The 23,739-nt window shown below is 33.6% G+C and overlaps 4 protein-coding genes and 1 long non-coding RNA gene across 10 annotated transcripts in view; 4 read left to right on the top strand and 1 right to left on the bottom strand.

The window, feature by feature from the left end:
* Positions 1 to 194: 194 nt before the first annotated feature.
* On the top strand, positions 195 to 1,712 carry LOC122567606 (zinc finger protein-like 1). Its single transcript, XM_043726347.1, has 3 exons — positions 195 to 460; positions 623 to 928; positions 1,012 to 1,712. The coding sequence occupies exons 1-3, from the start codon at positions 359 to 361 to the stop codon at positions 1,570 to 1,572; spliced, it is 969 nt and encodes a 322-aa protein (XP_043582282.1). The 5' UTR covers positions 195 to 358; the 3' UTR covers positions 1,573 to 1,712.
* Positions 1,713 to 2,782: 1,070 nt separating this feature from the next.
* LOC122567602 (retinol dehydrogenase 7) lies at positions 2,783 to 8,763 on the top strand. Of its 3 annotated transcripts, XR_006316821.1 has the most exons (6): positions 2,783 to 3,185; positions 4,299 to 4,580; positions 5,293 to 5,607; positions 6,876 to 7,107; positions 7,738 to 8,046; positions 8,633 to 8,763. XR_006316821.1 is itself a non-coding variant. In XM_043726342.1 (5 exons), the coding sequence occupies exons 1-5, from the start codon at positions 3,053 to 3,055 to the stop codon at positions 7,937 to 7,939; spliced, it is 1,155 nt and encodes a 384-aa protein (XP_043582277.1). In that variant the 5' UTR covers positions 2,783 to 3,052; the 3' UTR covers positions 7,940 to 8,541. The 3 variants fall into 3 exon arrangements, 2 of the variants coding, with proteins under 2 accessions (XP_043582277.1, XP_043582276.1); XM_043726342.1 differs by lacking the exon at positions 8,633 to 8,763 and having other exon boundaries at positions 5,293 to 5,598; positions 7,738 to 8,541; XM_043726341.1 differs by lacking the exon at positions 8,633 to 8,763 and having other exon boundaries at positions 7,738 to 8,541.
* Positions 8,664 to 10,135, top strand: LOC122567611 (NPC intracellular cholesterol transporter 2-like). The gene is made up of 3 exons (XM_043726363.1): positions 8,664 to 8,808; positions 9,227 to 9,391; positions 9,767 to 10,135. The coding sequence occupies exons 1-3, from the start codon at positions 8,790 to 8,792 to the stop codon at positions 10,030 to 10,032; spliced, it is 450 nt and encodes a 149-aa protein (XP_043582298.1). The 5' UTR covers positions 8,664 to 8,789; the 3' UTR covers positions 10,033 to 10,135.
* A 5,913-nt stretch (positions 10,136 to 16,048) lies between these two features.
* LOC122567618 lies at positions 16,049 to 18,819 on the bottom strand. The gene is made up of 3 exons (XR_006316841.1): positions 17,394 to 18,819; positions 16,587 to 16,838; positions 16,049 to 16,185 (listed from the first exon to the last, which is right to left on the bottom strand). It is a non-coding gene; the product is annotated as an uncharacterized LOC122567618 (long non-coding RNA).
* Positions 18,820 to 19,048: 229 nt separating this feature from the next.
* LOC122567594 (sodium/potassium-transporting ATPase subunit alpha) overlaps positions 19,049 to 23,739 on the top strand; it is a 168,995-nt gene continuing 164,304 nt past the window's right edge. For all 4 annotated transcript variants that reach the window (XM_043726325.1, XM_043726320.1, XM_043726319.1 and 1 more), the window contains exon 1: positions 19,049 to 19,217. In XM_043726325.1, coding sequence (XP_043582260.1) covers positions 19,188 to 19,217 — 30 coding nt within the window. In that variant the 5' untranslated portion in view covers positions 19,049 to 19,187. The remainder of the gene's footprint in view (positions 19,218 to 23,739) is intronic.

Raw genomic sequence — 23,739 nt, 5'->3', positions numbered from 1 at the left:
TACTAAAGAAAAATTCTTTTAATGTGAAAAAAATATCAGTTTTAATATTATTTTATAAACGAATAGTTTTCTTGTAAATAAATCGGAGAACGTGTACAGTAACTTATGGATGTTTATTCGTTGCCGGTGAATCGAAGAATCTTATTGGTCCATTCTTCTGTGCCATTTGTGAGAAATGTCAGACGACGTGGCTGATGAAAGATGGAACCCGTACCGCATAATGTAGCTTAAAATTTTGTAAGATCACGAAATGTCATATAAAATTATCCGCTTATAAAAGTGTTTTTAAGTAACTAGTTTTTTATTGTATTGTTGATAATTTATTTAATGTTATAAACGTATTACTTTTATCGTAACTATGGGGCTGTGCAAGTGTCCGAAAAGAAGAGTTACAAATCTGTTTTGTTTTGAACACCGTGTCAATGTTTGTGAACATTGCATGGTTACGAAACATCCAAAGGTATTGTATTCTATTTTTCATAAAACAATTTGCAATGAATGTACTTTGACGAAGAAATCATGAACAAATAAATTTCACTAATTCTCCAGTCAAAGTAATACTCGTCCTTTTTTTCATTTATATTAATATTACTTAACTGATAAATATTTATATTTTTTTCAGTGTATTGTTCAATCGTATATTTTGTGGCTACATGACCATGATTACAATCCAGTATGTACATTATGCTCAGTAAATTTAAACGAAGGGGATTGTGTTCGGCTAACATGTTATCATATGTATCATTGGGCATGTTTGGACAAATATGCCAGGGAATTACCAGAAACTACAGCACCAGCAGGATACACATGTCCAACTTGTAAGGAACGCATATTTCCTGACTCAAAATTGGTTTCTCCTGTGGCAGATGTGTTGAGAGAAAAGTTAGCAGGAGTAAATTGGGCACGAGCTGGTTTAGGTTTACCTTTGGTATGTATTGTATTTAAATGTACATAATAAAGTACATAACATACCTATACAGGACATCTATATATTGAAATTATCTTTTATAGCTCAGTGAAGACAGAGAGCAAAAACCAGAACAGGAACATCCTTCATTGAGAATTGAGACCACTTCGTATCAGAATCACACACTAACAACTTCATCGCCATCAACCACTACATCACGTTCTGTTAGCAATGTTAACTCAGTTCACAGTAACATAAATAATGTGCATTTAAATAATCAAAAGGTTGGGCCACCTTATTCAATTGTAAATATCGATTCATCCATGGGATTGTCACAGTCAACATCAAGAAAAGTTTGTGAAGCATATGACGATCCAAAAGAAATATCATTTGATCACGATGAAAATAAATACAGAAGAAAGCCTGCCATTGAATGGTTCTTAAGGTGGTGGAAGTTGATAGTTAGTCCACCAACGCGACGTAGAAATACACCCAGTCCGCAATACAGGAGATATACGGTGCTAGGAATCATGGTAATATTAGCTTTCACTGGAATGTTAATTCTATTCTCGTGGCTTGGACGAATGGCTACAGACGGCGATCCAAGTTACGATCTTCGCGCGGATCCGAATATTTTAGTTGCCGATAAACCCGCTGGTATTTAATATACTCCACATTTCAAAGCGATGTTTGAAGGAAACTGTAGGAGTACCACGTAAACGGAGACATATAATATGTGTGAGAATAATAAATGAAGCTTGTAAGATAATGTAATAATTTTGGATTATACTCGAACGAATATGTATTCACTGTCTTATGATTTCATTCTAAAGAAATAACTAGCATAAGATATATCTTATACTGTTAGCCAATATTTGTTAATTTTTATGTAAAGTATGCCTTAATATTAAGCTGTATATTTCACTCTGTAAAGACTTATAAATTTACAAGAAATTTTGTGTAATGATTATACGAAAGAGTTTTTTATACTATCATATGCAAAATTAAACGAAAGAAAGAAAACGTTGCTAATATCATTTCCACTAATAATAGGAATGAACTGTGTGCAGATAAGGTTTTGTAAATGTCATAGGAATGACATTAATTAGAAACGCGCTACTTTGTTGTTTATGTTGTTATGTTTATTTTGAAACGGTATTGTAGTCTATTTAAAACGTTGATTTTGTTGTATTGTTTCCAACATTTTTTCAATCGAGAAACCGGGAATGTGTATACGTTAAAAAGCAAATCTTTTAAGTTGTGCTTAGTAACACTAACAATATAGGACTGCGATAGCAGCATTTAGAAACTTCATCGTATTCCATTTATTCATACATTGTGTGACATGTTTACAATTCAAATCAGAGTCTGGCAATTGAACCGAGAGAAATATTCTCTCATGAAATATTAACACCTCTTAACAGATCAAACTCTGGCATATCGAATCAATTTTATACGAAAAGAAACTAGTTTATAGAAAAAGAAAAGAAAACCTTTACTTCTGTAATAAATAGAAATATTATATCATGCTTATATGATCGTTAAATTTTACTTTGTTTTTAAGTTACACACATTTTGTGTATTACATGGCGTATTACCGTTGGAATTTTGAGAGGACCCACCGTGAAGCATTGTGAAAGAGTGGGGATATTTAGGTTTCTTTCTTTCTGCACGCGTCCCATAGCAGCCATTTGCGATCAAGGCAAGAATATCATCACTTCGTCTCCTGTGTGTGTTTTTATTCATCCTTCTGATTCTTACTGCTTATACGTAGTGATCTAAGTGATTCTATGGTGATTTCCATATTGTGAATTCATATATTAATTATACAGACATTAATTAAAGAGACATTAATTACGAGTACATTCTTATTAGTAAACCGTTATACTGTTATAATTCGTAAAATCGGAACCTTGATTCTAATATTATTTGTATAAATATTTCACATATATCATATCAAAATTTTGTCTGCTTCTTTTTACTGTGTGAAGTGTATTATATCCGTAGTCTTCCTCTTTTTCTCTATCTCTTTACAAGAATTTTATACATACAAATAAAGTATAGAGAAACATTGAATTAACTTATCCGAACAGTGCCATCTGAGAGGTGAAATATCTGTAAATTTGATACCGTATTAATTTTAAAATGGGATTATTTGGATATATCAAGAGGTACTCTGGGATATTCCTAGCAGACGTAGCGACTTCGATAGGCCTTTATTATTTATGGAATAAGGGACATAAGTACTTGGTTCCAACGGTGTCCTTATGTGGTATCGGTAAGAACATAATATTTATTATAATTAATTAGCTTTTATTGATAGTACACAAACTTTTTATACGAAGCAGATAAATAAAACAAAAGAAACCAAATGAATTTTAAATCATGATAAAATATATTACTATAATGAAATTCGTATCGGATATATCTTTTGAATTGTGAATTAAACGCATCCATTTAAGTATATCAAAGAGGAAGTCCTCTCTGTTTATACATACATAGACGCACATTTTATCTTCCTTTCTATTGATTGGTAGGCTGGATCTATCAAAACGCGCCATCAGCTGGAAGGTCAATGATTCAATGCAACTACGATACTTTGTTATCTAATTGTTTCATTAGTTTAGTCTGGTTTAATACATTCAAATAGCAAATTAAAAATTATTGTAAAATTTTAATAAAAAAATGTAACACTATCTCTGTCGAATTATAAATACACACGCTTCGTGCCGCGCGGGGCGCATACTTCCGTTTTAGCCATTTGGAATTTTAGGGTAGAGTAAATCTTCAATCATGTGTTTATTAAAAGAGTTCCTTAACCGTTTGAGTGCCAGGGGTCTTTAGTCGAAAAATCCCAAACAGTGCGATAGCGCTTGTCTTTATCGATTGCGAAGAGGAACAAGCGGCACAATAGCGCTCGTCACGTTTGTTACTTTTATGGAATATATCTATATTATTACATATGCGTACTATTAGTTTATAAATATTTCAAGTTTTGTTCAATAAAAATTATTGAGAAGATAACAATGAAATACAAAATAGCGTCAGTCGTCCGTAACGTTTAAATGTACTGGGACTTTTCGACACAAAATTTGAACAGCGCGATCGCGCTGCTTGAGATTCAAACGGTTAAAAATTAAATTTATTACTTTGATGTCTAGTACATCTTAGACAACACATCCTTTTCTTTATAATTATGTTATTTGCACTATTGAAAAAATTGTAAGATATAAGTAAATCTATCAGAAGCAAAACTATTAATCGTAATAACGTAGGGAAATGTAGGACGTAGGGCCTGAACGGAAAGTAACCAAAAATCGGTCCGGCACGGAACGTGTTAACAACATACGTTATTAAGATGTGGAAAAGGATTTTTCGAATAATCTTTCAGGTCTTTCTTACCTATGTTGCCATCTAAAATCTCGAGACAAACTGACCTCGAATGATGTGATTGTCATAACTGGCTGCGGTTCAGGGTTAGGATACAGTCTGGCTCTGCATTGCCGACAACTGGGAGCAACTGTAATAGCGGGTGTATTGCAAATGGAATGTCCCTCGGTTCAAAAACTAGAAGCTGAAGGAGTAATCGTTTTCCCTTTAGATCTTATGGAACTGAATAGCACTACAGGTTTCACGGATTCCGTTCGTCGTACTATAGCGGAAAAGAGATTAGGTAAATTACTTAGCACGATCAAGGTTATGATTACAATGAATGTGCATACTAACATGGTTCCAACAGATGATACATCTAAATACTGAGATGTACACATTCATAAAAATCTATACAGGGTACTATGAAATACGTGCGAAATATTTGTAGGGTCAATTCTAGACATGAAAATGCTAGAAATATATGTACATGTACTAATGAATCATCAGACGAGCCATTCTATCTATCTCACTCACACTTCATATTTCTCGCTCTGATATGAATATATGAGTCTCTCAGTATAACTTATCAATTTCTTATTTTCATTACATACCAAAATATAAGATTGGTCTCCAATTTTTAAAGAACAGATTACTCACTGCTATGAGCTTATTTATTATAAGGAGATAATATAAATACTAGCAAATTCAAGGTAAGCTAAAATGTAGAATTTTTAATATCATTACTTTCCTTTTCTGCTTTTGGCTTCTGAGCGGCTCATATAACAGCTGAAATACTAACCATATCTTTTGTCACTTGTTTTATTTCATGGATCTCAGGTAACCATAGTCACTAATATAGATAACATGTAACCATAGTGTAAGAAAGATATAATCATACAAATTGTTAATAGAGCATTCGAATGAATTTGGGTAAATTTGGGAAGAATGTTAACTGGTTTAAAAGAAAAAACAAATGAAACGAGTATACCTATATAATACAATATCGATTCCAGTGTTGCGATGTGTAATCAATAACGCAGCCGTGATGGTCTTTGGTGAATTTGAATGGCAAACATATGGGCAGCTTAAGAATCAGTTGGAAGTTAACTTTCTTGGTGCTATGATAGTCACGCAAGAATTGATGCCAATTATCCGCGCCCATTATAGTCGGATTATCGTAGTCTCAAGCCACTGTAAGACGCAGCCAATTCCAGGAGCTTCGGTTTATAGTGGAACCAAGGCTGCTATCAGCGCCTGGGCCACTGGCCTTAGGGTGGAGTTGAAGAAGTATGGCATCAGAGTTGTTTGCGTCGTTCCTGGTAACCAAGGCATAGCATTTTGAAATTTAAATACAAGATTCTTCTATAAAAAGAGAGCAGTTTTATGCAAAAAATATTTTGCTATGCTTTCTACTTGTGTGCAATAAATTATTTGGGAATTTAATGTAATAAGAAAATTATTTGTGAATGTACTTAAGGGGAAGCATTCTTTTATCGAACGTTGAAAAATTTAACAATTTCCATGAATTTTTTTCCAACCGATGTACGTCTAATATTAAAATCTTTTTTGTGGTTTATTTAGTTACTTTTTCGTCATTCATAACTATTTTTTATACAGTTTTAATTAATTGTTTCTTGGTTTCATATCGTCCGCATTAAATGCGCGCCCAACAATTGTATCTGGCTGGTGTAGACGATTAGAGCGTTCAGAGTGAACTAAACTAAGAAGCTCAAGTTGTATCTGTGTGTTTATCGTTATCGTCCTTAACAAAGTAAATAATTTATGTTAAAAATTAGCAAAATGGCGAATGCTTAAATCACAAATTCCGAAATTTAATTCTCTTTTCGGTAATTATTAAACGAAATGGGTATGATGAACTTTACATGAAAATATAATTTTGGTAACAACGAGAGCTAGTGAGTCGTGGAATAACGGGTAAAAGTCTCAAAAACTGGCCGACTGGTCTGAAATTTTTACCGATTATTTCACATCTTATCAGCTCTCGTCGGTACTAAAGTTACACCTTTATGTTGAGTTTATCATACCTTTATTTAACGATTACCGAAAAAATGAATAAAATTTCGGAGTTTGTAATTTAGGCATTTGACATTTTCTCAACATTCAACGTAAATTATTTACTTTGATGTAAACGATAACGATAAGCATATTGTTTAGGATCCCTTTTGAGTTTTCCATCTTAATACATTCTCAAAGCTTCGATCACTTATGTGTGCGTGATACGATTTTTAAACACACCGTTTATTGCGGGCGAGATAAGATCACAAAACAATTATGAACAATAATGTTCATAGGAGAATGCCTCCTTAATGATAAACTTTTAATTTCCAAGAAATTTTGTGTTGCACAAGAAATTTGCAAAAAATTCTATTTGACACATCATATTTAGAAATTGTATATATATATATATACAATTATATATAATATAATATACCAATATATATAATAATTATATATAAAAATATATATATAATAATTATATATAATTATATATATATAATTGTGTGTATATATATATATATATATATATATATATGTATAATTATTTATATAATCGCTTAACTTACACGTGGTATAGGTTCCTTCATTAAAGAGAGCAATATATTTACTCGACAAGCTGACCACTTTGAGGCGATGAAGTGGGTGATGCCCAGGGAGGCACAAAACTTTTATGGTAACTACTTATATAGATATATGAAATATTTCACGTCGCTGGTGAAAAATACAACCGTGCAAACGGTACGAGACGGCCGTATCTATGAAATCTTCGAAGGCGCTCTTCTGGACAGATATCCATCGGCAACCTACAAGTACGTATAGCAATAAAAATGAAATTTTAATTATGTTGAAAAAATTAAGAAGTTAATTAAAAAACTTTCTTTTTACCGAACATATAAAAAAAGAAAATATAAGGAAATTTTAAAAATCTAGTGTAATAAAAAAATACGGAAATAATATGGTAAATTAAAAAATGAACTTTTGATCGTACTGAAATATTCAAATTTTGAAACGATTAAAAGAATTAATTGGGGAATATGCATATATATATATATTTTTTTTTTATCGAAAGAGAAGAATTTTGAGAATCTAACGTAGTACGTTGAAAATTATTATACTTAAGAGTAGAGCGCATGTACGGTTTTAACTAAATGAACGGAATAGTAGACGCGGCTGAAGATTTTTATCGACTGAAATGTTAAAATTCAATCGAATACTATGTTGTTAAGGGAACGATAGCCACTATCTCGTCGGTTGATTGATGATAAGCATCTTAAAAAGTATTTCTCATTACTTAGTACTTGAGCTAACATCTGTATTAGAACAGCTGAACTCCGATATAATGGAAAAAATTAATCGTATATCGATCTTAAATCTTTCTAAATTTGATCACATAGCTAAGGGTTGCTAATATTACAACATTTATTCAAATGTCCATTTAGGAATGAATCATGGCGTTATGCGATTTACCATACCTTGTTTTCAATTACACCAACCTTTTTGCGTGATCGACTGGTCGAGAGGTTCGTACATGCCCCTGCATGGACGAAAGAGGATGCTGAAAAATCTATGGAATTCGCCCAGAGGGCGATGGACGGATTGTATAAGAAGCACAACAACGGACATGCTGTCATATTAGAATAGATCACGCTAAGAATAAAAATCCAGAGGAAATCTTGATCTCAATATTAAAAACAAATGAAGAAAATGAAATTATAATGTGTTTTTTCGCATAAAAGCAAGAATAAAATGTAAAAAAAATTTTTATCGTTAAATTGATTTTTATTATTATTTATTATATGTTTCGTATGTCATAAGTTACTATCTACTTTCCGTTTCTTTCGTATCTTCTATACTCTTTTTTTCTTATATGTCGTGTGTATCTATCTTTGGTAAACCGTTGAAGTTTAAATATTAGCTTGTTCCAAACGTTTCTTTTGTTTTATAAGGAAATGCTAGATGTACAAGATTTTTTGTTTTATATTATTTTTTCAGTTGTTGGCTGAATCGAAAGCAGATTCTTAATTTGTAATTAAATTTGTCTTTGTAACGTTAAGTGACTCCGTGACGATTGAAATATCGGCACATGTAACTAGTCATATCTGGAGAACTTTCTTGATAAAATAATAATTAGTTATAACACAAAAAGTCAATGTGATATGTTTGTAAAGTACACAAATGTTTCTGGACACCTGCAATGAAACGATTAATCGTGATTATTAGTTTAGGTGTAAAATATGATTTTTTTTCAATTGAATGAACACGAACGTTGATTCAATACTTTCCAAACGATCTTATCGATAAAAAGAACAACAAACATAATTTTCTGGTCGGCAGGTGTCCATCTGAAGTGTTTTCAAAAGTCTACAATGATAATCGTTTCTGATGTCTGACTCTCGATTAGATAGTAACCAGCAATAAATACCTATCCACGGTACTGTGATTTTCAGTCACTTGGAACAGTGAAACGAGCGGCACATACCAAAAAGCAAAAATGGCAATCCTCACCTATGGTACGTATATCATTATTGGTACTATTCACAGGCTCTGAACACTGACATCTCGAACTTTCATCTGCTTCTATCAACTTATCATTCGCTCTTGTACATGCTGTACATTTTATAAATATAACATGGCAACTTACGACTATTTCTATTTATCTATTATATGCTCTTGTACAAATTGAACATTTGTCCGTTTTACAAGTTTTATAAGCTTGGAAAATCGATGGAATTTTCTTAAAAAATGATATCCATTTTTATGAATATCTTGTTACGTGCTAACTGTTACTTGCTAATGTACCAATACTTTAATAATATATTAATATAATATGCCATTATTCAAACACACAGGTATACGAACATGAATTTCCTACTAAAGTAACATTATAATTTAATTGAATATCGAAAGTATGGTCACTTTTTGTCGCAGTATACGTCTTCGCGGTGTTCTTCATCGCCGATTCGATGCAATCATCATACGTGCCCTGTAATGCCGGTCCATCCCCCGTTAGCGTGGAGATCTTGGGATGTTCCTCTTTGCCCTGCAATTTGGTGAGAGGAACGACCGTTGAGGCTAAAGTTGTTTTCAATGCTGGTAAGTAGCGCAACAAATTATAACTGAAAAACGGATAAAAAGAACATTAAAATAAAATTAAGGTACCACGTATATATCAAATTTGAAACGAAATAGTGGTCAACTTCACCGAGATTACTTGTATCGTTTCTGATTAGTTGATTAGAAGAAAATTGATCCTGTATCTTAATATTAAAATTAAAGAGTTTCCAGAAAATAGAGCTGAACAAGTTAGTTTCTAAATGGCTCAAGTTTTCTATTTAAATTGCAAGTTTAAATGTGAATTATTTGTTTCCATTATCTTGCCGGGGAACTATAGAAGAATCTTGACGACGTGTTCGTGATACCAAAAATAAATTGCTTATTTTCTATTCTAATTCGAATAATTTATTATAGTCGAGAATACAAAATCCCTGAAGCCAGTAGTAGATGTCCAACTTGGAAGTGGCCATGTCCCATACCCATTACCGGAACAAAATGCCTGCAAGAGTCTCGTAAGTGGACAATGCCCATTGCAGAAAGGACAATCAGCTACCTATCACTTGAAAATGCCCGTTGAAAAGAGCTACCCAAGGATCTTCCTGACTATCCAGCTGTCTTTGGTTGATGAACAAAACAAACCCCAAGTATGCTTCAAGATCCCAGCAAAGGTTGTCGACTGAACTATTTGACGGACTACGATTGAAATCATTCTTCCATTCGATGACATATTTATGTTTCTCTTAAATTGTTATATTAAGTGTTAAATATATTGTAAGAATCAAATATCTATTTTTAATTCACCTTACTGAACGCTCTGTGCATGTTTTGTCTTGATCAATCCTTGAACAACGTTGATCAATTTGCAGTTTTCATTGATCTTTTTGATCATGTAGAAATATCTGTAAATATTCTGTTTCGACGCGATCGCAAGAAAGCACGTCAACGGGAGTCGTAAATTCCCGTTACGATTAGATAATCGACGTCACGAAATGATCGAACCCATGATTTCTGTTACGACAAGAGGGGTGGTTCAACTGAATTTACACTGAATTAACAGGTATAAAATAGTGTTTATTCCAACAACTTTATATGGAAAAATAGTTACACTGATGCGTATGGATAAGGGAAGTAGCTGACTGATTTAAGGATGAAACTCGGTAATAACGTGTTGACTATTCTAACGGTGAAGAAGAAGTGTAGAAATGTTGATGACTGCTTGAACACTCGCTCGAGAGGGTTGGACTGCCCTTAAGGTGTCTCGGAGGAAAGCTTGGTGTGGGTGTGCCCTTTGACCGATGAACGCGGATTCGTTGTTCACACTTTTCGTCCAGGAAGTGAAGGTAACGATCCGCGATGCCGATTGGTTATGACCCATTCTGATGAACAGGATATGCAGAAGTCTCCCACCAACGTAGAGCGGGGGTGGACTTTGCTCCTGACGAAAAAACAGCCTTTTCCGATGGGCATGTGTTAGCGTTTCCCCCATCTGGTAAATGTCCGCTTTCTCCGTGATTCTTAAGAGCGCCTAATAAACTCAAGGACTTTTTCAAGACCCAGCCATAAACTGAAAATACTTCTAGAATTAGAGAATTCTCCAGACATGCAACTTGACTGGCAAACATGTGGGGAAACAACGAAGCTGAAAGTTAACGTCTTTATGGTGGGTCATTGGGTCTATTGAGAATCGGGATGGCTGTAGGTTGGCTGTTGGCTGCCAGGTAGCGAGGGCTGGCGTGCAGATGTCCCGCGCGACGTAACATATTCGTTAGATTACAACGTTAGATTTAAACGTTAGATTCAGCTAGAATCAAACATACGATAAACACTTATTATACACGATATGGTACGACGCCAGAATAATTTATTTATAATTCTCAATGGGAATTGATTCTAAAATGCTTCAAAATAAAAAAAAAAAAAAAAAAAAAAAAAAAAAAAAAAAAAAAAAAAAAATAGAGAAAGATTATAACGTTAAAGGGGTCTGCCAAAGAAGATTTACTTTCGAGGAGGATGACGATAAGATGTCGTAATTATAAGATAAAGGAATTTTAACTTTGAACTTGAGAGATAAGAAGATATTTAAGTTAACTGCACTTTTATGGTATTTTTGATAAAAATTTATTTTACCATCGATCTTATTGTATTGAGTAGCTCGGAAAGTTCGTTCCGATCTTTAAGAAATTTCGTCGACATGATAGATCATGTTGAAAAGTTTTTCGCCGAAAAACCTGAGAGGTTCTGCAAGCATGGAATATTCAAATTGCGTGAAAGATGGAGAAAGGTTGTGCAACAAAGTGGCACCCATTATAATTCGATAAATGTACATCGAATCGAAATGTAAATCGGAACGAACTTTCCGAGGGACTTGGTAGTATCGTGGAATATTCGCGTGGAACTCAATGAACTTGTAAGGAGTACAAAGTACATAGCGCATCGACCCGCCCGTGTCTTTTTCCGAAAAAGGAGGTATCTGGGAAAGCGCTGTATTGATTTAGTTACTCTAGATTTTTTTTTTATTATTTAATTTCTACTTTACAACTTGTCCAGCTGAACATTTGGTAAATAGTTACTCTGGTTGTAATTTGTTAGTTTATTAACAAATAGTGCTAGTTAATTAGTTACAGTTTTTGTGTTCTATTATCTGCAAAGAAATAGATAAATGTATATATATGTCGGAGAAGCGCTGGGGTTAGGATCGTGGGCGTCTAATGAATCTTCACGAGGGTTAGCCATTGATGCGGTACGACACAGGTGAAATTTATTGATGCGATGAAGGTGTTACAATCTTGGTGGCTTATCACGGTGGTTGTGCGCTCGCGAAGTTAGTGACAGTGACCCCAGGTCCGATGACGAATCCGCGGTCAACGGGATAATAGATGTATGTTCTCACAAACTCCAAATTCGCAAAGACGTTATACTTTCTCGCCGATGAGGCCGCACAAGAGAGAGTGCCTTTCCGTCGCGACGATGCCATAGAGGAAAGCTATGATGGGGTGTGCTTAAGGGCACGAGATCATCGGATTCGTCAAAGAAAGCCTTCGTTCGGAAAGTGAGGGAAATTGACGTTGCTGTTAATTGGTCAATCTCCACGTCCCTGGTTAGAAAAGGACGCTAGGTGCCCTTGAGGAAAAGTTGCTAGCGGGAAGCGTCCTTCGTGAGAAAGTACGCTTCCCCTATCCTCCTGTAGTAGGGACAAAGACTGTTTGTCTATTTGAAGGACTTTAGTTAACTAAATCTTAAGATTTATAACGGGTCCTCGGGCTAGCTGAGCATGCACTGCGGAGACGCATCGACATCTGGCAACCATCTTACCTGGAGAACAAGGCCTGCGTGTGGCGAGCCACGGGACAGAGACCGTTGGAATGTCTATTGTCAAGTATCGCTATAACTATTTCTGTTAAGGAGAGGTATACTGTTACTATATACCTTTGTTAAACAAACGTTCATCCCTTGACCGCGGCTACGTTGGCGACTGGCTGTCGCCTCGAGCCCAAGCTCACTGTCACGAATCTCAAATAAGTACAATCGGGTTGAATGACAATTGTTTAATTACGGCTATGGTAGATTCTAGATTATAATATTACGGGATTCTCCCAAGGTTCCAAGGGAAGGCTCCGGTGTTCTTTCATCTCCGACATATATATTTATTTATTTATTATTATATATATTATATATATTATTTATATTACTGATTATATTTGTATTTATTTATTTATTATTATATATATTATTTATATTACTAATTATATTTATATTTATTTAGTTATTTATTATTATATATATTATATATATTATTTATATTTATTTATTATATATATAACAAAATCCCTATACTATTTTCAAAATTTAGATATGATCGAGTCTAGATAATATTTGTAATAAATAGAATTTTTTTGTAGGAAATTTGGAAAGCTTGAAAGAGTATTCTGTTATAGATGACTGAAACTTCGAAAAATTTAGGGGGTTTGGACGTAAACGGTCCCGAAGCACTCCTGATAAGCGTTAGGCAGGTCAACGTGGACTTTTAGTCGCCAAGTCCGATATTATCCTGCCACTTCCCAGAAAAGCAGCGGGGTGTCCATGGGAGTTTCTCCCCCTGTAAAAAAAAAAAAGAAAAAAGAAGATTAGGGCGTATACCTGACCCACATCCCTACACAACGATCGATCCAGTGTGGTCGCATCCCTCTGACGGATATCTAGTAACATCTTTGAACGTACTCCTAATACGAACAATTTTCACTCAGAAACCAGAAATTTGATCAAACCATTTCTTCGAAGATGCTGAGAACATTAGTCAACGCCCCATGGTATGTCAGAAACAAGATTATACGCGAAGACTTACAAATACCAACGGTCAAAATAGATGTCGGTAGATACGCAGAAAAATACAAGGGATGAACGACAACACATTCAAAGCGAGCAAAACTCTCATAGAAAGAAGATTAAAAAGAAAACACTACACTGACTTCACTAAAGAAATAAAATAGTCAAACTCGGTGATGGTATCCGGTTGGGGATAGCCATCCACATGTTGTTTAGCAATTAAGTTAAAAAAATTTTCCAAATGTCCAGCTGGACAAATTGTAAAGTACAAATTAAATAATAAAAAAAAAGCTGTTCTTGAATTTTGAATCTATTGCGATTCGTATTTAAACTTTCATATCGAATTTCTTGACTCAAATTGTTATAAATAGCTGTCAGAAATATTTAATGCGATAAACCTGTTATATAATAAATTTATATAACCTACAATAACTATTTCGTCATGCCATCGTGTGTGTTTTATAATAGTAATCTTTGTGGCATTGATTCCTAGAAATAATTTTTAAAAGCTTTTGGATCATTATCTTATATAAACACAAAGCTCTAGTATTATTTTGTTGAATTAATTTCAACCAATTATCACGTCTTGTACCTTATATAATATCTTACATAATATTTATGGATTAATATTACATTATATAATATTTATTATATTATTATAGTATATTATTATATTATTTATTATGTTATATAATATTTATCTAGGTTTTATTGATTCCATTTGTCGTACCGTGTTAAAAATTTCTGAAATAACGCGACAAACTATAATAAAAGGGAAGTAACAGTTCACGTGTACGATATTTAATTCCACGATTAAGTGAATTATGGTCGAAAATTGCATCGATCACGAGAAAGAATTTCCCGATGCGATGGAGCCCTGTGTACGTTCCAGTTTGATGGAAATTTATTGAACATTCATAGTATACCGGATAATTTCGTTGGAAATTTTGCTCCACGGGTTACCAATTATTTCCACCCTTTACTTTATCCATGATTTATGGCTGCAGCACATTATTACGTGTGAGACAAGATCTGGAAACATTAAGGCAAGAAAGATAATTAAAATATCACAATAGACTTTAAATTGTGTATAAAGGGATTGAGATAAAAGTGATGTATGTACGTAAGATGAATCGTGTCGATACAAAATTACACAATAAATTCTACAATCGATGACTATACACATGTCTTTTAAATGTATGTTATTTAAATATTTCTCATAATCGAATTTTTGGAGGATTATAAGACAAATTAACTTCACTCGAATAATCATATCTTATCCTACTCATGAATGTGTGTGCAAGCATATAGAAGGTAGCTCCGAAATGTCCACGCGAATCGGTCTATTTAATCAAATTAGTCGATTGGTCGTAGCAAAAATACTCAAGCTGATAAGCCAAGTATATCGTACTTTAAATAGAAAGTGTGTGCACTTTGCGTCAATCGTTTACAGATTTGTCATTTGGCCGATTGACCGCCTCTTGTCCTTGACATTATTCCGTCTGGCGGATATCCACACGAATGAACAGTCAACCTACCAGATAAAATAGAAACAACGCGTGCATTTGTACGCACAAATACCGTGTCAAACGCGTTCGTGAATAAGCAGAAAGTTGCAATGTATGGCCGTTTCTGTTTTCTAAGCTTTAGGAAGGAAACACGAGTGAGAAATGGATTTGTCAACCCACACAAGATTCGTAGTTTTTCCTTTGTGCTTGCAACCCCGTTCATAAGTATCAGAACAGCTTTTGTACCCGTTTGCACAGTTGAACTATTATTTCTGTTTTTTTTTAATTATTATTTAATTTGTACTTTATAATTTGTCCAGCTGAACATTTGGTAAATAGCTAATATTATTAGTGAAATTTGATAAATTATCAGTCAGAAATTACCAATAATTAAATGTAAATAATTAAATGTCAATAATTAAATATATACTAATGAATCTTCTTCTATAACAATAATAAATTCGGTAATAAATCAAATAATGTTTTACAAATCAATTTTACAAGTTACAAATCATTTACAAATTATCCTATTCGACATAAAATTATGAAATCTACCATCTGTAGCTTGTCAATTGTTTAATATTATTAGTTAGCAAATTATCATGTAAGAAGATCCAGATAACAATTCCTAAATAATAGTTTTAATAATTTCCTGATAAGTCTCATATATAAGTAAAATAAGATTAGTCTCAATTTTTGTATGTGTCTTACGTGTTAACACTTATGGACGATAGCGTATCTCTTTTTTCCTCCATTTTCTTCCCTATCTCCGTCTTCTCATGTCTTCCACTTTATGGCACGCATACATAATCCTGATTCCAGCGAAGGTCTGTCAATAATGATTCAGGAGTTGGGCGTGCCTTGCATATGAGAATCGGCCCGAAAATAAACAGGTCGCGCGCAACGCCGCACATAGATCCCTTGAAACCGTGTCCCACTCTATGCACGTGTAATTTCGCAGAAGGTGCGACCGAGATAACGCGATACGAAGATCAGCGAATGCTATAAAAGAGAAAAAAGATCAGCAAATCTTGTTCCTATATCAGAGAGAGAGAGAGAGAGAGAGAAAGAGAGAAAGAGAAAGAAAGAGAGAAAGAAGGAGCGCAAAAGAAAAAAAGAAATAGAGCCCCATTTCTCTCTAAACTTGACATCAGAATGTTTAAAATAATTGAAAGATCCTTAAGATACAATCATTCAAACAGTGGCTCAGGAAATTTTATATGAATATATGATGTGCAAGACTGATCCATATAAAAAGTATTAATATACAATACTAATAGCTACAGGTATCTAATTTCGCTGGATCAACAACAAAATAGTTACGAAAGTTATTAGTTGCTGTTTGTCAATTTTTACATTTATTTTTAATTTGTTAATTAATAAAATTATATATTTATACATACCTTATTTTTTAAATGAACTGGTATATAGGCGTAACACATCATTTAAAAGAGAAAAAGAATCAATGAATACCTACGAGGAAGAGATAAGGAGACAGTATTTAAATGCAAAGAAATATGATTTATATACATATATACTTAGCTTCCTTACAAAACTGCTACTTTCCATGAGGACGTTTTCGCTAGTAGCATCCGATGGTAATGCATCGGGTGAAAAATGACTCGGCTGATACGTGCGTGCACGAGTGCAGAGATCTTGTATAAAAGATTAATAGAACGGCTGTTTTAACGTATTACGGATGGCTATGTAAATTATTGTATTCGAAGAGTATTCTGGAAGATGTTGGCGATAATCGGAAATGATTTTGTTTCGATTGATCTTTCCATTTTATTGGACCTTAATCGTTATAAATTCAATAAATGCAATTTTAATAACATACAAAGAATTGGCGATTGAATATTACTGTAATACTTTAATACTACTGAATATTAGAACTGTAGAGAATAGGAAACTCAGCTTATCATTAAACTGCTTATTTATAGCAAAGTTGGCGGTGCACAGAATGTACATAATATAAGAAAATATATGCAATATCCAAAATATGGTACATTTTGTAATAAATTAAAACAATTTTCTACCAAATTTCCATACTTTTAATTATATTCTCAAAAATATGAATTTGCATAAAAATTTGCAATTTATTTATTATGTGTGTTTCCTATAATCTTTAATTTGATAATAATATCTGTTTTAAACGCCATCTGTAATAGAATGATGTGTTATAACTACATTGAGAACTTTTCACATACCAGTGAATCTATTATCATCAGCTGGACGGAGTTTTAGACGAAACTTGCACAGTTCGCGTTCCACCTACGTTTCAGTTGAAGTATTGTATAATACCGATGCAATCCTATCGCATCGCGAATAGCACGCGTGACAAGCAGCTACATGAGCATAAAACGAACGGTCACGGCTGGAACATAGGCGACACTTTAATTCCATATATGTCAAACTACTTGAACGTGACATTCACAAATTAATTCTATTCGAATGCTCGAATCTATTTTCTCAGATAATTTTTCTAATCTTTTCTAATCTTCCGGAACGATGTTCTGTTTTGCAACACTTTATCGAAGAGATGGAGTGTCAATTGTATTAATCGATATAATCGTTCGATAATCGTAGGGACTATACAAACGATCGCGCCGCACGATGGCGCGCTTCCTTGTAGTTCAAAATTCGTAAAAAGCATGTCAGGCTTGACCGCACTTAATTACGTAAGATCAGTGGGGGCAAAAGCGTGCAGGAAGGTTAATTCGCTTTGAATTAAAGCGAATCTTCTTTCGCTCCGTGGATCGTCGACCGAAAGAGAGAAAGACAGTGGGAGGTAATGATTCTGTCCAGCTGACACCTAACCTCAACCTCTCATATACAAATTTACCTATTAACTCATAGTACAACGGTTTATAAATGAACGTCATTTGGAAATGACGAAGCTATTAACTACATATTCGATTAACGATCGGAAAGGAAATAGCATACATATCTGAAGGTCTCATATGAAATCATTACCGATTTGTGGCTGCTTATGGAGGTATTTGAACACTTTTATCATAGGAAATATTTTATGTATATATTGTACGCAAATATTTTATTTTATATATTTTATGTAATTATTTTATGCGTATACTGATGTACATATACATACGTATATTTGATGTATATACGTTATATAAAACATTTTGAATTAACAGTACAATGAAATGTAAATATCATGATAATACCTGAAATATTCGATCTAAAAATGTACATAGAAGCAACAAGGTATTTGCTGCAAACGCATATTAAGTAAGAAATTAGTCTACAGTAATAAGAACTATCTAGAGTCTATCGTTATCATATTGTCATATCGCTTACAATAAATATCTTGCAATTTTGGCATAGACTTTCAGATTCATTACAAATTTTACCAATAAATATAATCATTACAATGCCAATAAAATTTCAAAATAATGCGTTTTACAAGTGTTCGAATACAATCGTGAGCTACTGTATACACCGCGTGGTATGAAGAGAGACGAAGAAAGGTTATTCAGAATGAAGAAGGACAGATATACGGTATACAAGCATCGTCCTCGCGAGAATGCCATAGAATGAGAGAGTTGATAAATACACCTATGTAAGGAGGGGAAATAGTTACTGTATTATAATTATAGAGCAAGAGCGAGTGAAAGGGACTTCTCGTATCGGTCATTGAAAGTGGAGGGGCACACGCGATCTTGATGAGCCGGGGTGCCTTCGTATCGCTTGTAAACTCGTACTCCTCATAGTGAGTCGTAGTGCATGTAGTATGAAAAGAAGCTTCACATCGTGACGTCAGCACAGTATTTCGGTACGAGCCGCGTGAATCGTTACGAAATCCGTGCTTTGCGATTTATTTTGTTCAAACGGAAGTGGAGACGTGTTGGAGTTGAGCTGCGAGTGTGCTTCACGACTGAACAAGATCAGTGTCGTGTATAGTTTCAGGATTCATTTGGTCATCCGTAAGTGCGGCGCGTGCATCAGGTAGTCGGAACATCGACCGACACATTGTTGTCAAGATGGCGTCGAAAGGAAAGCTAGCGACCGAGGTCAGTGACGCTTTTCTCTTTTAGCTCTTATACATCTTCAACACTGGTCACGATGCAAGTGCAAGATATTCGGATAAGAAATGGTTGGATCCAGTGTGTTTCACGTAACCTTTCTACTTTATCGATTAGTTCATCGAACTTATGATCGACGATAATTGTGTTCGCGCGCTTTGACGACAGGTCTCGCGTTCACGAGAACGTCATACTGTCTCGTAAACCACGCCCTTGAAGAGTCATTTTTATGGAATGTTTTTCATTCATCCTCCTCATTGATATATTTTACGATGTTATATTGCGAATGTCGATATATCTTCATTCGTATAGGCATTCAAAAGGACTAGCGTTTGATAAAAATGCGTTTTAGTATTCAAGTTTTTATTAAACTGTACAATGTAAAATATGCAGTTATACAATGTGTCAAAGTTTTTTTAAGATATTAGTTTACAATATTGTTTTATCGTAAAGTAATTTAATTATAAGCAAATTGAAATAAGTTTGCCGGTATGAAAACATTACAAGCGTGTAATTGCATCTGCACATTATGATTTCTCGTTTACGGCAATAGAAATATGATCTAACCATGAAATCAAGCAATCTACGGATTGACTTCTGTCTTCTCTTTCTCTCTCTCTCTCTTTGTCGCTCCATCTTGGGATATAATATACACGTGGCTTTGAGTATACAATACCTGTTGTTTTCTCGTTGAGGATACTGTTGCCGCACATTAAGCGGTTGACTGATTCCAGATATTCATGTGCATAAATAATATCATGCGGAGGATATATTCTATCATCGTACTGAATTACGATTTCTTACCGCGTGATATTGTATTATATATTTTATGTTTTATACATATATATATACTTATTCATTTCATAATCGATGGAATAAATCGAATTTATGAAACTATAGTTTGATTATAGGATTGTGTGGGATATTACGACATTATTAAAACACCTTACGATAGTAAAAGTATTATAAGAGCAATATTTTTATTTACACAGTTGCATCTCTTAGATGGAATCTATGATATAGGATATCTGACTATGTTTTCTTTCAGATACAAATATTTAGAAAGTTGGAGCCTATGTCTGTGTAAATATACTAGTTTTTCTGTCATTTAATGGTTTCTCTTTCGAAATAAATGTAATATATAGGGGAATTATCTGATAGGAAACATCATCGTACATGCTACGTTTTCCTGTTATAGTTTGAATTTATTGTTGATTTATTTAATGATATAATTAAATCTAATTAAAAGAAATATAAATTTGTCATAGTTGTCATATCATATTATAGAACATAAACAACATTATTTATTTTTTATTTATTTTATTTTATTTTTTTTAGTTATTTTTTTTCAATGTAAATGAACCCATCGATCTATACTGAAAAGTATAACAATAATTACAGAGAGAAACTTTTATGAATTTGTAAATTTGTAAATTTGTTCGATAACGTTTAAAATTGTCTATATCACCGGTATATTTGGAAGTTGTATAAGTTTTTTTATGTATGTATGTATATGTCAAGGTCCGGATACTCGTCCCACCGGAAAATATGAAGTAACAGGCAATAAAATCCCCTAGAAAATGTCGTACAGCCTACTTTCTAATCCCTTTCTAAAAGCACGTGCTCGATGGCTATAAATGAAAATATATCGTACCCTTAATTTAAAAAGTCAAAGTCAAATTTCAATTAATTTCAAAGTCAAAATTTATGTTGTCATAGTTGTTATTTTGCGTTAGTGATACGATATAATCGTAGGTATTTAAAATATATGTAAAATCAAGGATATAAATTTGAATAACAGTTTCCTAATATGGTATGCTTTTGGACTTGAATATGGTTTGTTCGACGTTGTTTTCTTTTTGGCAAGTTGCCACTTGTCGGAAAAGCAGCTTTATTTTTATGCAGCACGATGTTCGACCTCGATTTCGGGGATATGTATTACAAATATCGCCTATATAGGAAAGCCTACAATATAGAAGTAGATCTCTTTTGGAAAAAACAATAACAATGTAGATTAACTGTACTAGTTATTTTGTTCCGTGACCTCGATCTAAAATCAACAATACAAAATGCGATTGAGATTACTGCATTCATTCATTAAAAAGTACGATGATTATCGTGGATGTTTTTGTCAGAGGTCGTTGATCTCAATCAGCGCTGACTGTTTTCTGTATCGGTCGACAAGATCGCGTGTGACTATTTCCATCTTCTTACTTACTTCATTTCACTGTTATTTTTACTCGTAGAACATAGATCATATTTCATATTATGATAAAAATATTACTAAATACTCAAGAACCAAATACCTATCCTGTGCCATAATTTAATTTCTAATACGCTATGATATTTCATATTATTAAAAGTAAGAGAGAATAATATTTAGATTCTGTGAACTATCGAACATAAAATATGTAAAATATTTGAACTATAAATGACTAGTAACGAATTATTTTGTATATCGATCTTTGAAGTAAAAAGTAGTGCGAAGTTCAAAATTGGCCCTGACTGGGACAAGTGTTTTATGAACTGGCCACGAGATGGCAGGAGGTGGACATTGGGAGAGCGATGCAGTAATTTGTGATACACACGTCAGTCTGGCGTTTCTCTCTCTTATCCTTTTTTTTCTCTCGTTCCTCGGAAGCCCCTCTTTGTCGTTCTCGTCTCACCTTCGACGCTAATTTGAACGATACGGTTCGCGTTTATTATCGCTAAATTAGCCATTATGTCGTTATTTTAACGAGTCGATGTGTGTCAGGGGGCCGTGCACACGCTTCCAGTGTGTCCACTGTATTTCCTCGTTCAATTTCTCTTCTGCTTGTTCAATATCGCCGTCATGACATGATCCATCTTTGAAAGATATTCCCAGTAATTGTTAACTCATTTACATCGGTTCATAGTTTATTATATCTCATCTTGCGAGAATTTGTCAGTTAGCAATTATTCTTCATGGCCAAGAATACGATTGATATTTATTTGCAGGTTATTACAACCATTGGCTTGGTACAATCAATGATCAGATCAGATGTCGCTGACGTCCTTAAGTGAAGTTCGTTGACAATATCTGTTCCGACTATCATTGTGTCTTCATTCTAACTTCGGTAGTATCATATATTACATCACAAAAATCTATTCTTCGTCTGTCGTCTACTCAAGAGGTACATTGACAGAAAATAGATTGATCTTGATATCTCGGGTTTAAGTTACTATGAAAGTTACATTGTCGTATAGTTTGTTCCTAAATGAAATGTAACTGTACAGTAAAGATGTTTTCGACTGTACAGTATAAATATATTTGACTCTCACGATACACACGATAGATAAGTGACGTGTCTCATTAATCCCGGGAATTATTCTAATAAAATGTTCTGTTAGCATTTACTCGATGTAATTTCATCGTACGCTCTTCGAAACTTTTTCCATAACAAAGATTACAAATATCATATTTAATAATTCATATAATTGGAGATTACCTTTTTCTAAGGAATTTATACATTTTGTATTATGAATTCTATTTTTGGCGGGATATTAGCAGCGTGTTAATCGAAAGATCGTGCAATATTTGCGTGCTTGTGACAATTTATTCAAGGACGTGTTTTAAAAGACAATACACACGGAGTTACTTTTTGGAATGTCACATTCATTATACAATTTTACATAATTTATTATGTGTTATGTATTATGTATTACATGTTTAATATATATTTATTAATATCCATAGAAAATCTTTCATAATTCAATAGAAATTCTACCAATGCGTTCTAATTATTAGTAGTTCAATGGTACTCCGATCGCCACATCCGCACAGTTGCGGTTTTAACCGATTCTCATTACCTTTAACAACATAATCTCTTATACATACGTTGTACGTTTACAATTACCAATTTCAACCTATGCATTTACAAAAATCTGTACGAAACTTGCATAAATGTATTTATCAAACCCATATATTCGCATTAATTTTTCATTGTAAATTATTCTATAAAAATCTTAGCCTTATTTTCATGACATCCAACTACTTACTTATCTTACCAATTTATATTGTCTGCCATAGTTATGAAATTATCATTTATGTACAAATACATACACGTATAGTTACATACAAGTAAATATGTACAATTTTGGTACGTTAATGCGATAAGGAACAAAGTGTATTCTGCTTGGAATCGTATTGAACGATAATTTCATGGAAACAATTTCCACCAGAAATAAAACAATAGAATAGCAGTTTATTTTTCTTTCATGATTGTAGAACCAGCGTAACAGAATACCTCAACGTATGAAATTTGATTTCAAGATACGATCAAACGAAATTGTAACAGTAATATTTACAACTTTAACTGTTCGACTTGAGAGCGTTGTATCTTTCTTTGTTTAATCCAGAATTTACCGTAGACAAATCTCGCTGCTGTTGACATCGGTCAAAACCATTCTAAGGATAATCCAAACGAATCGACGTTACATTACACGAAAGAAGTAACTACTCTGGTCGTCGTAGTTCCACTAGCTGCCA

The sequence above is a fragment of the Bombus pyrosoma genome, linkage group LG5, assembly GCF_014825855.1.
Source record: "Bombus pyrosoma isolate SC7728 linkage group LG5, ASM1482585v1, whole genome shotgun sequence".
NCBI classification, from domain to species: domain Eukaryota; kingdom Metazoa; phylum Arthropoda; class Insecta; order Hymenoptera; family Apidae; genus Bombus; species Bombus pyrosoma.
The sequence above is the reverse complement of the archived record's forward strand: the minus strand, read 5'-3'. Positions and strand labels throughout refer to the sequence as shown.

Bases quoted from the DNA above. Each gene is read 5' to 3' on its own strand.
- LOC122567606 (XM_043726347.1), top strand. From the start codon at position 359: ATGGGGCTGTGCAAGTGTCCGAAAAGAAGAGTTACAAATCTGTTTTGT. The intron at 461-622 runs GTATTGTATTCT...TATTTTTTTCAG, and splicing joins TGGTTACGAAACATCCAAAG to TGTATTGTTCAATCGTATAT. The intron at 929-1,011 runs GTATGTATTGTA...TATCTTTTATAG, and splicing joins CTGGTTTAGGTTTACCTTTG to CTCAGTGAAGACAGAGAGCA.
- LOC122567602 (XM_043726341.1), top strand. From the start codon at position 3,053: ATGGGATTATTTGGATATATCAAGAGGTACTCTGGGATATTCCTAGCA. The intron at 3,186-4,298 runs GTAAGAACATAA...ATAATCTTTCAG, and splicing joins GGTGTCCTTATGTGGTATCG to GTCTTTCTTACCTATGTTGC. The intron at 5,608-6,875 runs GCATAGCATTTT...CACGTGGTATAG, and splicing joins CGTCGTTCCTGGTAACCAAG to GTTCCTTCATTAAAGAGAGC.
- LOC122567611 (XM_043726363.1), top strand. The intron at 9,392-9,766 runs GTAAGTAGCGCA...AATTTATTATAG, and splicing joins TAAAGTTGTTTTCAATGCTG to TCGAGAATACAAAATCCCTG.